This window comes from Rhea pennata, chromosome 18 (assembly GCF_028389875.1).
Source record: "Rhea pennata isolate bPtePen1 chromosome 18, bPtePen1.pri, whole genome shotgun sequence".
Taxonomy (NCBI): Eukaryota; Metazoa; Chordata; class Aves; order Rheiformes; family Rheidae; genus Rhea; species Rhea pennata.
In genome coordinates, this window is record NC_084680.1 from 7,087,891 (window position 1) to 7,101,789 (window position 13,899).

Genomic DNA, 13,899 nt, shown 5'->3' on the forward strand with positions numbered 1-13,899 from the left:
CCAGGCAAGCATTTATTGCTCTGGTTGTCAGGGGGACTTTGATTTAGAAGCTTAGTAAGTACTTTAGAGAATCCCATCCCTCTGCTACGCCCCAGCCTGGCCTTGCTCGCAGCTGCTTGTGTCAGACCTCAAGGCTTGCCTTTCAGGACCAGCTCTGGAGCAGGTTGGAGGCTTTCCCACGCTGCAGAAAAATCAGGATGGGGAGGCTCTCAATTCTGTTGAAACAGAGTGTTTAGAAAGTCAAGCAGCTGTGAGGAGTCTGGCAGGGAGGGAGGAGAAGCCAGCATCCTCCTGCAGCCTGCACTGCAGTTTGCTTCCACACCAGGCAGGCTCAGTGAATGCAAATACTGCTGAGATCTGCCAGCTCCAGTTCTGCCTGCCCTTCTCTCCTCACTCTCTCTTCCCCCTCCCCGTTGGCATTTTTCACCTGATAGGATGTATTTAACCAGAAAAGTTTGCTCCTTGGTGAAGGGAACCTTGCTGCAGCTTCTGGTAAATGCTTCACTGTCAATGGCTGCGTCAGGGTGAAGCAGGATGTGTGAGAGATTGGGTCTGGCTGTCTGAGACACAGTGTCGGGGCATGTTCCATGCCTCACCCTCAGCTAAGAGTGTCCATATGCACAGACCCAGCAGAAGGCAGTTGGACATTGCCTAGTAGTGCCTCTACCCCATCCCCAAGGAGAAGTACTAGTACCACATGCCCAGTTACTTCTCTAAGGAAGGTATGGCTGCACTGAGCTGCTTGCGAGCTGTGTCAGCTCCTGCTGGTGTGCTGCAGCATATAGAAGAACTGCTGGCTCTGCACGGGCACATTGGATCTTACAGTGCCTGGAGAGAAGATTCTTGTGCAAAGGTCTGGCCTAAAGCCTTTTCGCTCCCTGCTCCAGACAAGGCTGATTCCTAGATTTCTTTTCAGGAGATATGTCTTTGGGTTCTGTACCTGCATGTAGAAGGGTAACATGGCAAAACAGCCTGCATGGCTCTGACTGCCCCAGTAAGACACATCTTGTTCCATCTACAGAGCCTGGTGGGTGGCAATCAGCAAAAAAAGAAAAGGGGGGGGGGAGCATACTTTTGGAACCCAGGGGAAACATTAGAGGGATCCAGAAATAGAACTCCCCCCTATAATAGGTACAGTCATGCCATCTCCCAGTGCTACTGGTGCCAGAACAAAATTATTTCATGCATCTAACAGGATGAGTTTTTTTTTTCTTAATGTAACAGCTTCTCTGCTGATTTAAAAGCAGAATTAATAATCTGATCACAAAAAAAGAGTAAAGGCTTCTCCTTGGCTTGTTAGCCTTTAAAATACGCTCCCAGGCCACTGGACTATAGTCTGCTAGTCTGAAGAATGCAGAGATGAACGTGCAGAGTCACTGCAGTCACAGCTTGCTAGGGTGCAGCCTTGGGAGACCTGCTGGAAAAAGCCCTACACTTTTCACACAGAGGTGAAAAGACTCCTCACTAGACAAGATCTCAGAAAGGGCTGTGCAGAAAGCTCCCTCTTAGCCTAAGAAAATGAGGATCTCCTTTGGAAGGGTTCAGTGACTAAAAATATTTGTCTATGCTGCTTCTTGTCTATGCATAGTTAAGATATTTCACTCTAGAATTTTTGCGCTTTGGCTTGTACTATGCAAAACTATGCTAAAGCTCTGTTGGTGAAGAGCTTACCTGGGTCAGCAGGCAGGGCCACCAGCTACTAATATTCCTTGCTAGTCATCTAGCTCATGCACAAGCTCTTCTTGGTGCATCCTAACAGTGAGTGCCCTATCAGGATGTGAACTTAACAGCTAACATTGCATCTGCAACACTCCCTGAGGGAGTGAGCTGCCAAGTCAAAAGAGGGTTTGACCTTCCCCAAAGCGCAGCCAGATGTTGCATTCCAAGACCACAGCCATTTGAAGTCTATCAAAGGCCAGCATCATTTGCCCTCTATTCTCAAGAATATCAAAGAGAAGGAGAGATACGTCCTTCTGTCAAGTCCTGCAGCTGCCCGCGATGTACTGAAGCTGTCACCATCTGAATCCAAACACAGCCACAGCAGATGCTCCTCTGGTCTAGGCAGAGGCCAAGCTCCTTGTATGTTCAGCCCTGTGGCTCACAGGCCTAATGCTGTTCATCTCTGGCCAAGCCATTCCCTGCCATCCCTCATGCCTGCCTTTATTCTGCTTATGCAAATATATTAAAAGTGCTCATACGCAGGGAGAAGAATTATGCAGGGGATGTAGCAACACCAGTCCCTGAACTGCATAAAGAATGAAGGCTGTGGGTAAACGAAAGGCTATGTAGTGGAATTGGCTGGTTTACGCCCATCTCCTGAATGGCTTGTGTTTGCCCGTCTGCAGTGTTAGAGCTGGTGAGACAGGAATGTAAATTGTGGCTCTCTTGTAAAATTGCATAAACTTATATTAATGTCATTTTTAGATTAACATTTACATTGAAGGGAACACTGGAAGGCTTCGTTGTTTACATGCACTATGGAAATTGATTTAAATTTTTGGTTTACACACAGTTATTTACAAGGCATTTACTGATTATGAACCAATGTATATCACTCGTTTACATGCATAATGTAAACTATGGAGATTTCTCTCTCTCTCTCTCTCTTTTTTTTTTTTTTTTTTTTTTTTTTTTTTTGCCATGCAATGCTGTGCAGACTACCATTGCTCATTCCACACTGAGGCAAGAACCTCCTTTCATCTCAGCTCCCCTGTCCTTCAACTGCTACCTTGCCTCTCCTAAAAAACCTTGCCTCTCCTAAAAAACCTTGCCTCTGACTAGAAAACATAAAAGTTGATGTCCCCTTTAAACTGATAGCGTAAAAACCTAATAGGAAAACCTTGTCAGCAAAACTTCAACATGACTAAAAAAGCCAAAACAAAGACTAAAAAGCCTAACAGTGCCTATCAATTTGTACCAGCACAAAGCATCACCTTGATACCGTTTGAGAAGAACCTTCATGGTGCTTTTTTGGATGCTTCAGGCATCCAAACAGTTGGAGTAGTACTGAAACCTTGCTAGGATGTGTGTGTGAGAGATGCACAGGGATGGTGCCCATGTTGTACGGTTTGTCTCGGTCGTTAGCAGTCGGGTCTCAGCACCTGACTGAGTTCAGAGCAAGCGTGAGCATTCCCATAGCACAGCTGTAATCACATCGCTTCATCCTGGTGGCACCTCCCTTGCCCACTGACACTGAGGAAAAAAATAAGCTCTTTTTTCTTTATCTTAAGGTTCTCAAAGCCGAACCCAAGGGAAATCAAACCTGAACACTAGGGAATATTAAGATTTCAAAGTCTCAGAGTGAGCAGTATGGCCAGCCAATCTCTCTCTCTCTCTCTCTTTTTTTTTCCTTCCCTGACTGTTTCAAGGACATCAGAACTATTTTCAAATTCAAGATAAACTGAATGAGTAAGTTCAAAAGCAAACAGCCAAATAAAATATGCTCAAAATCAAAGTGTTTCATTTTTGACATTTTTTAAATGATGTTAGTTGATTTGTGTTTTGAGGTGATTTTTTTATACTTTGAAAATTGGGGAAATTATTGTTTTCACTGGATAAAAAAAAACCTTAACCAAACAACAAAGCTTACACATTTGACTGAATCTAAAATGAAATGTTTTGTTTTTTTTTCGTTTTACTGAAAAGTTGAACAAAAATCCATTTAAGATCAACCTCTTTTAATGTTATTTTCGTTCAGTACAGCCAGCGAACCACAAAATCAATTATTTGTACAGCTTTAGTGACCAGTAGATTAAATTCACTGCAGTAGAGAGACACCAAAAGGAGTCAATGAAGAGTAGAGAGAGAGAGAGAGAGAGAGAGAAGAAAAAGAATGAGATGAAAAAATGGTGAGCGCAACCTTAATAGATTGTGTCTCTGCCAAAACTTAGCACGTAATTTCACTATCTCTTTAATGCGACTTCAGTCCACATTGCTGTTGGAAACAATATTCTCACCAGTCCCTTTCCTGCCTCCACCTCCCTATTCCCAATGCTTTACTAGTATCTCATCACACAATGAACAAGATTGGAGAAATTATCTGGCTGAAAATTAACTTTTTTTTTTCTTTTTATTTCTTTCTGACCAGCTTAGTTTTTTAGCCAGATCATTTCCCCAGTAGTATTAATCACAGGGTTACATGGAACACACCTGGAAGGTCTGGTCAGGGAAGGCAAATCTTTTTTTAGTGGAAGCACCTAAAAACAGTCACAAAGCTTAAGTTCACTAGCCAGACTGACCAAGTCCAGTGCCTGCATTTAGGATACACATTCTGCTTCCTTTTAGAAATAGTAAAAGCTTATAATGCTCCCAACCAGATGACATGGGCAAGCAGCCCTATGAGCACTGGTTCTGTCTGTGTAGGGCCTGGGGGAGCTGAGTATTGCTGGATATGTTAGAACAGCTGGACAGATTCTCAAGCAAATAAATTGGTGAATTTTCATTGAAGTTAACAGCTTCACATATTTATGTCACGGAGAATCTGGCTCATTGTTTTTAATTTGTGGTGCTATAAAACTTTGAAAGTTTTGTGAGACAGTTTTGTGAGACAATATATATTTTTTTCTTTTTTTATTTTTTTTCCTCCAAGGGGAAATTTAAGCAGCAGCAAAGCATATGCATTTCTAAGTCAACTGTAGCCCATGCTATGTGCACAGTAAAGATCCTTGCTTCATGATAATTCTCTTCCACCTTCCAGAGGGAATGACACATTTAGAGAGCACGTAGCTGCTCAGATCTGTGGGTTTGTTACAACTAAATAAAAATCTCCAGTGAGGCCAGAGTTTCATTTAGTAGTGTGAATCCCGTTATGAGCATGCAGTTTAGTGTCCACTCTGAATCAGAAAATACAGAAATGTTGGCCAGAAGGGCCCATGGGGGTCCCTAATCCAGCCTCTCACTAGAAGCAGGACCATCGACAGCTCTCAAGCACACCACCCAGGCCTCCGATCAGCCAAGCCCTGAGAACCACCCAGGCTGAAGATCCGCCTCCCCTCTCTGGTGACCTGTTTCAGAGCTGCACCACCCTCCTTAGGAAGTAATTTTGGGGGGGGGGGGAAGTTAACTTTCTTCCCCCAGGCACTATCCCACCCAATTTATGGCTAGCTTTCCCAGCCAGTTACTTGGTCTTTCCTGTCTCAGGAACTGTAGTTCCTTTTTATATATCAAGGGACCTTACTTTAAAGAGCATGTGTAAGAGGTCAGTTTGTTCTGTTACTCTAAGGGCAGGGGGATGGGACAAGACTGACTGGTTTGTTGTCACATCCCCCACTAACTTTTTAATCCGGTGGTATATTTCAACCAGGCTTGGTAGAGGTCTCGGCAGTATTTTGTTTTTACCTGCTGCATGAAGTGAGGCAGCCTATAAATGATCCCGCTGCGGGAGAAGCCACAGGGCAAAGGGACCTCCCTTTCGCACCTCTAGAGCTCCGCGTGGGAGCTCGTCCTCCTGCTCTGTTCCAGACAGTCGGATTTCCCTGGTTCTACTGCCAGTTTGGGAACTGGAAGAAACTCCCATGGACAGAAAATCTGTATCTCTCCTTGCACATTCCCAGTCCCCTTCCAGCCTCTTGTGGTCATCCACTGCATACTGCTGTCGTCTGTTATGTTCAGATGTCTCACAGCATTTAATTAACTCTGCAGTGATCCAGAGCAAACAAATGCTGTCATCTCCCTTGCACAGGCAGGGAAACCAAGGCACGGAGATGTGAGCTCACCCTCCCAAGGCCACATCATGAACTTGGGGCAAGCATACAGATAACACCTATGTTGTTTCTCTGCCAGTCTGCATGTGAGTCCTGTTGGGACAGACGTGTCCTGTCCTGCTGTGCTGTAGGAAACCTGACAGTGCATCAGCTGAGTGGGGGCCAGCCTGTCCGCCCCGCTGGCCAAGACCATCTTACCGCTTCCCTCTTTGCCTCCTGTCTCACCTCTGTCACCAAACAACCAAATCTCATTTTTTTGGAACTTGCAAAACTGAACAATGTCATTAACTAAATTCACTTGTGTCAACGCTTTTACTGGAATAGTTACACAGTGTATTCAAGTGTTAAGTCTACTGTTTCTTTCGCTTTGCTTTTTATGTGAATAATCAGTTTCTAGGAGGAGAAAAGAAGGCCAACACAACATTGCACTTCAGAAAAGTGGACTGAAGCTGTTACCTGCTGTGTTGTGGTAACAGGAGCGTTTTCTAGTCTAAACAACACTGCCCTAGTCCCAACATCAAGCCAAGCTGAGCTTCATCTGTTTTCCTGTCTTTGTGCCATACCTCATACCTAAGGCTCTCATGATTAAGAACAACAGGGATAGTCATAATGAATATTCAGACATCCCACAAACCACTCTCAGCATCTGCCATCATATCTGCATTAGCATCAGAGTGCACAGATAATGCTCAAAGCAGTATTTTCCTGCCAGAGGCCCCCCTAAACCAGTCTTACTTGTGTGAATCGATGCTGATTAATGTGCCATCTTAATGCAATTGTATCTAGCCCTACTGTCTATGATTCAATACAAAATTCCTCTCCTTCACTTGCCTTTCTCCAAATATTGCATGCAATGTGCAAACTTTGACTAAAGACACTAGGAAAAACAGTGGTTCAAGATCTGGGGAAAAAAAGACCTAGTACCTGCTAAAATACAATATACAGAAGGAGCAAATGTGATCCATTTAGTCCTTGGAAACTGTAACAGAGAACTGCCTGTCTATGCTAGGATGGTAGATCTGAATTTAGGTATGCTATGGAAAAGTATTGACAGGAATTGCACTGTTGCAGTATATAAAATAGCCTTGTTAATCAAAACATGCTCTTGCCCTGCTGCTGATAAATATCTGGACTTTGAGTTGTTTTAGTCTAGTGTTGTTTCCTTTTTAAAGTCACCTGAAAAAAAAAGAGAAAAATCGTTCATTTTGCCTTATGCTGCTGTGTAACATCAACAGTGGCTTTATCTCTGTGGGTTTTCAGTATAAATGACACGGTTCTAATGCACTGTGTCCGTGTTCCCACACGGCAAGACACCAGGGAAATCACCACTAAACAAGTGACAGTGTTCCAATTAGAGACGGGTGAGGTCCTCTCCCTGATTTCACATCCACTCCAAATCCTTGGTCACCGTGACTGATTGGAGTTGTGCTGCTGTTGGAGAAGAGATGTAGTTGGGGCAAGCCAACTGCACCAAAACCCTAAGTCCCCAAAGCAACAGCCTGACTGAGGGACAAACCAACCAACCAAAAAAAGCCCTGAGAAATAAAGAAAGAGAAGACTGTAAAGGAAATTCCCATGCTCTAAGGCAGCTGCGTTCCTAAGGAAAGGAGTGATGCCTTAATGCAGAATATGTGCATCTCCTAGCCTAGTGCAAAAAGCAACTGAGAGACATCACTTGGGAGGAAAGAGACTTCTACATTGGAATTAAAGAGCTGACAAAATCCCAACAGCTTTACAGATTCTTGAACTCAATATAGCTATTGAGCTATGGCTCCACTAACTCACCACAGCTAGACTGACATTGACACTGCTTAAAAAATGCATAGGCCCAGTTTTAAAGTGACTGGTCTTGCAAATGAGGCCAGATATTAAAAACAAATACCCCTTCAACTTCTACATAGTAGCTCCATCTTTCTCCACTAAAGCCAGTAGAGCTTCCTCCTCCTCAGCTAACCACAGTGGGAGCAGAAGTCAGTCCCAGAGTGTGTTTCCAAAGCACTCAACTCCCTACAGCTGGATTTTTCCAAAGCTCTCTGCTCTCCCCCTCAAACCAAAGCATGATATTTGGCCAAGAAATACTACCCTAGATGCTCTTTTCAGTTTTCCACACCTCTGTGGATTCTCTGTCTCCCTTCTTCTGCTAGTCTCTCTCTCACCTCCAGGTTCCTCTGTGAATAGTGACCTCTTTAGTACTTCCTCTGCTTGCCTCAGAGGGTCCTTCCCTGTGATGCTCCCTTCAAAATATGACTATCTGCAAGCCTCTTGTCTGAGAACTCCCCACACTCACAAGACTACAAGGCACGCGGAACACTGCAACTCATTTTCTCGCATGTCAGAAGAAGTAGGACATCATGTCCTCCCTCTGCTAGAAGTCCTTTGATAAGTGCCTTGGCAATATCTAGTAGAAATGTAGTAAAGCAGATCCTTTTACTCTTCCTATGTATAAAGCTTTAGTCTGAAACTCTTTTCTCATTTTTTTAACCAGTTGTGTGCTGCTAGTGATGTTTCACATAAGTATTATGTGTCCTGCTATCCTCCTCCTTGTAGTTTGTTATCCAGCCATCACATGATCCGCTATGCTTGAGATAAGAGCCTTCTCCTGTGCAGCCCTGCCACGTGCAACACCTTCCTCATCAGCTTCAGAGAGCTCTGTCCCTCCCAGTATTCCTGCTGTCATTCACACCACATCTGAACAGATAACTTGTATCCCTTCCTTCCTTATGTGATAGGAGAGACACTGGGGACCTTACTTATATATTTCATCCTGGAATATTTCATTAGATATTTAAAACTACAAAAGTCATCTTTTTGAGGAGAGCATGTGTGTGAAAAGACATAACATACAATAAGGTTGGATGTCATTGCAAGCTATATCTCCTCTGCAGATCAATGTTTCTGACTGGGAGGGTCCCTGCAAGCAAGCTTTAACTGAGGTGTGCAGAAGGGAATGAGACAATATGTTTTCTTTGTTTTTAGTAGCAGAAAGAGTGTCCAATAAAACAAACAGGTCAGTTTTCCAACAAACAAAAGGAAAGGGTATTTTTTGCACAATGCAATTATACTACGTAACTCATTGGCACAGGAGAGTATGGAGACACTGTTTCTAAACTGAATCAAAAGAGAATTAGAAAAATTCAGAATTATCTGTTAATAACTATAAAAACAAAGTCAGAAGTAGCTCCCCTAAGCTGGGAGTGCCTGAACTCCTTATCTTTTGAAGTTGGAAGGCATCCATGAGCATCCACAGTGTTTATTCCAAAAGGAGAACCCTGAAATAAGCCTTCAAATTCTTAGCATGGGGAATTTCTTCCTCAACCCATAGTAGATGAAAGTAGAGATCACAGGCTTAATGTGCAACAGAAGAGATTTTAGCTCCTTTATGAAGATGGGGACAGCAAAGCTGTGGAATGAGTTGCCTGCAGTGGGTGTGAAATCTCTGTCAAGGAAAGCCTTTCAGAAGAGGTTACCCACAGACCGCTGTCAAATGTGACACAGGTATGGCTGATCTTGCCTTGGGGAAGAAACAGGGATTAAATAACCTCTCAAGGTCCTTCCAGCCCTGTTTCTCCATGATTCTCAGTGACAGGATCCTGGGCTTGATGGATCTTTGGCCTGACCTGCAGTGACAGTTCTTAGATGTGTCTAAACACATACATTGCATACATTTCCCTCCCACTGCAGCCCCTGTAGACTGCTGGGGTGGCATTCAGGGCTGAGCAGCTCTTTAGCAAAGGGCAGGGCTGCTGCTAGGGACACTATGTGGGACAGAGATTTGCACTCTCGGCCGGAGTGTATGCTTTCAGGTAGCACAGCTGGGAAAGCTGGGGGTATATGAGGAAAAAAGTCTATTAAGAAAAGCATGTTTTCTCTGCTCCTGTGTGCAGCAAAGTCAGCAAGATATCGTTCAAGGAAATGTGGCAGCATGATTTCTAGTTTTGGGGGCTGTTTCTTCCCCTCTGGGCAGTTTTGAATGAAGGGGACAAGACAGGACAGCGTCTCCAACCCTTTCTAATCTTCTCTCATTCCACGGTCTCATGCAAGGGGAGGGGATGCTGCACTCCCTGGAGGCCAAGGGATGTGCTCAACTCATTTTTCTTCCCCACACATAGATAATACCTAGCACGCTGCTGCTGCGCTGCAAGTGCTTTTGGCTTTCTGCCCATGGGAAAATACTGCCTGCACACATATGATTTTTCTGTTACCCTGCAAGAGTACTGTGCGTGTATCTGCATGTGTGTTTACAGCAGGCTACTACTTTCCAACCTACTGGTTTGTGCAGTTGTATTTGCAAGTGTCTTTCAGAAACACAACAGGGACTATATAATTACATAAATGTGTATGTCTGTGAGACTTTTGCAGTTTCTTATGGTTTTAGACTAAATCTCATGACACTTGCTGACTTATTCCCCTTCCCTCCAAAACACCCGTTGCTGTAACAGGTTCATATAAACATCTCAGTTTTTCATATTAAAATAAAAAAGTATGTTTCTAGGTATCACAGCTGCCAAGAAGAGCTTGAAGCAGGCAACAGCAAAGGCTTCAAAACCTAAAAGGCAAATAAATATCCCAATCCTGCCTATTCTCTTTAGTTTTTTAATTGAATGATTTTTAAATCAAGCTCATAGTTCTGAAAGCAAGTCTGGCTCATACAAACAGATAAACTGCAAAGACCTGTGGTAGGCAGTTTACAGTGGTGGTGCAAGCATAGCAGGGTCAGAACTAATGTACTGCAGTGTGTCTCTGCATCTTTATGTCTGTTCCTGCCTGCACAAACCTTAAGCTACTGGAAGTACACATGCATGTGTCTGATATGGATAATTGATCTGCCCATAGGTACACTCATATTGACAAACATGTCAGTGCACCTGTCTTTAATCTGTCCCCATAGGAGAAGTACACCCACACCTTTAGCCCCTGTCTGCCTTGATCTCCACTGTGCTCATTGCCATGGTCCCACAGGGTCTTCATCTCACTATCAGAGCATTACATCTGAGTCTTTGAAGCAACTTGCACTACCAGATGAGAGTGGTAAAGAACCAAAGAAGCATTTCCAGGTGGAACAGAGACAATGACATACCTCACTATTGACAGCCAACTATGACTCTATGGGAACTAGCTGCATTCCCACCATCTAACAACCTATGCAAGCTATGAGTGCTGTAGAAAACCAACATACCTGTATATTTTATATCTGGTTGTAAATCCTTGACGATGTCTTTCCACAAAGGATAAGTAGCTCCGTGAGTGGTGGAAAGGCCCCCTGTCTGAAATAAGCCAATCAAATTCCTTGGAGACATGTTGATTGGTAGCAGCTGGGTCCTGGTGGGAGGGCTGTACTAGTATATGGTCCCATATAAACAGGAGGTAGAGGAACTCAACAAGCCTCCAGTTCATGCTTTTCTGTCTGCCTTTTTCCTCTCATTCTTGCTCCATTCTGTGGAGTCCTGTTGAAACAGAGAGGGAAGAGGAGGAAGGAGAGAGATGGAGGGGTAAGAAGAAGGAAAGAAAGAGAGAGAGATGAATGGGCAGAAGGAGAAGAGAAGAGGGAGAAAAAGAGAGAGTTTAAAAATTGGAATTGCTTTGATCCTTTGACAATCTTCCCTCTGGGTGAAAATAGACATGAAAAAACAAGTTTTAGAAGCCTTCAGTCCCTCTCTGTTAACAGCTCAGAGTATTTGGAAGTGTTTTATTCATGCACCTAAGTGATGTCTTTAACCTTCTAAGTATGTATCACCTTTGAAATAACCAAGTCCTGGCATGAGATATCCTCAGCCCAGCTTGTCCATCATTTCCCTCATGAAGTTCTCTGAAACTCTCTGAAAGATGAGTGAAGGCTGAGCGCAGAAGGTGGCCGCACCCTAGGCTACAATTACCCATTTATTGTCCCTTTAATGTTGGGCTAGAGAAATGTGTCTTCTACTTTCTTGTCTCTCTGATGATCTATAATCCATACTCCATGCAACCTGAGCAATCTGTAAAGACCTAGCTTTTACTTTAAAGTGTTGCCAAAAAGGAAATAAAACAAAATAATTATCCAGGTTTCAGAGATGAGCACATGAGGACACATGGACACACACACACCCCACTATGAAATCCTGCTAAACTTCGAAAGTTAAAGATCATCCAAACCCACTTTCCTGCCTAAATGTTTGGGATGTATGTGTTTAGTGGAAGGGCACTATACGCTGCTACTTGGATTATGGCAAGACCTCAAGGCTCTTTTCAAGATCAAGGCTCCACAGGGTGACACACTGAACATGCACATCCAGGGGTGGCAGATTTACTAGAGAGCTTAAGGAGATGCTTCACACTACCTGGTGCAGAGTACAGTCCCACTCACATGACAGGAGAACGGCTGCCCACTGCACAGTCCCTTTTCAAATCATGGCTGCAGGCAGCCCCAGCATGAGCTAGTTTCTCTCCCCAGTGTGTTTAATGTCTAAATAGACAAGACATATGATGAGTGGGAAGGGAAACAGAGGGGTGAAATGCCTTACCAAAGGTTACACAACAAGCTATCGATACAGCTGGAAGAGAGCCCTCATCTCCTGACTTCCATTTCCAGTGTTTCAGCCATTAGATCATCCACCTCCACAGTCACGCTGTTGGCGTGATGCCCCCTCACCAAATGAAGTCTTGTGCTCTGTTGGTGGAAGGTGAGTGGCTTGATTAGCAGGTACCCTGCGCCTGGCGCAGTGCTCTTCCCCTTCTGCTTCATAGCAGCAAAGAGACTATAGCAGCAACCCAGCTTGCATTCCTTATTAATCAGAGCTAAACATCTACATTGCAGTTGCTGGGAGCTGTTGATGCTACTCTGAAAAAGCCATCTCCATAAGCAAGATGTGTTCCTCCTCCTGCCCACCTCCTGTCCATCTGGCTGCCTTGCTGAGTTTCAGGGGGATGTGCCCAGGCATGCAGAGTCATCTTGAGGCTGTGTTTCTCACTGTGGGTGCACAAATCCAGCCAAAATCTGTCCTCAGGGCAGCCAAACCCCACCTACTTCTGGAGAATATAGCATAGAGAGACTGGAGCTACTCTTTAAAGCAGGAGAAATTGGACTACACAGAACTGCTACAGAGAGATCTGATTTCAGGCTCATTTGTACATCTCCAAACAACCCTTCTGCTCATGGATCTGACTCTACCATAGGCATTCTGAAAGTCTGTAATTTCCAGGGGCAAAAGGGTCTCACTAGGAGTGTAGGAGAGGCCATGCGGAGGAGTGCTGGAGGTGCCATGCACATCTGCAGCACTAACTGCTAATGTGAGCACTTGGCTGGTGCAAGGGGTATGGTATGGACCAGAGATCATCAGCATCTGTGGCCATCACGGCCGGCTCTTTGGCTGCAGAAAGTTCCTCTGGGAGCATGGCAAAGGTGCAGCCCATGACAATGAATGTGCATGTCTTCTGTGCGGGTGTATCAAACCTGGGAGTGTGACAGGGAGCATGAGTGCCGAGTGTGTGTGTGTGTGTGTGTGTGTGTGGCTGCGCCGGAGTGTGTGGGAGTCTGCACGTGTGCACAGCATGTGTTTGTGGAGCTGCACTGAGCTCAGCAGCACTTGACAAAACGGAGTTGTCTAAGTCTTGTTAAAAATGATTGTCAGCTGTTGCATTACATGAAAAATGGAAAAAAAAGTTAAGTACGGGAAAAGCAATAAATGTTTCTATTGGGCACATAAAAGCTCCTTTCTAATTACGGATAGAATATTATTGCTATTAAACCTAATAGTACCTGTCGATCTTGACTGAGGAAGTTGTTACTGTTTTGGAGATGTATTTAATATTAGCCCTTACCACTGACTCCTACTTCAACCATGCATGGCACAGTTTTCTGTGCTTCAGTCTTTCTCCTGTCAGAAAAAAATGATTCTACTCTACCTTACCAAAATGGAGCTTGAGGAGTTTCCAGCTCCACAGTGAAGGGAATACAGTGTATTCCCACTGGGCGACAATACAGGTCTGCTTCCACTCATAACAATCATGAATCTGAGGTGATTCCTGAGAAATTTTCTCAGCTTCATCCCACTCTTGGCATTTCCAGATTCCAGTTCAGAAATTCATTCCTCCTGGTCCTCTGTTTGGGCTACTTCTCTGTCCTGCTGCTGCTAGCATGTCTCCAGTGTGCTCCCTCCACTGTAAACAGCTGCAGATTCAGGACATTTGCCATCAGATGGGTGTGCAGATTTGCTGCTGATAA

At 44.3% G+C, this 13,899-nt stretch overlaps 1 protein-coding gene across 1 annotated transcript in view; it reads right to left on the reverse strand.

Annotated features, from left to right (window-relative positions):
* Window positions 1-13,899, reverse strand: part of BRINP1 (BMP/retinoic acid inducible neural specific 1) — an 89,016-nt gene that overhangs the window by 50,223 nt on the left and 24,894 nt on the right. Inside the window, exon 2 of the mRNA XM_062590977.1 lies at window positions 10,879-11,146. Within this exon, the coding sequence (XP_062446961.1) occupies window positions 10,879-11,096 (218 nt within the window). The 5' untranslated portion in view covers window positions 11,097-11,146. The remainder of the gene's footprint in view (window positions 1-10,878; window positions 11,147-13,899) is intronic.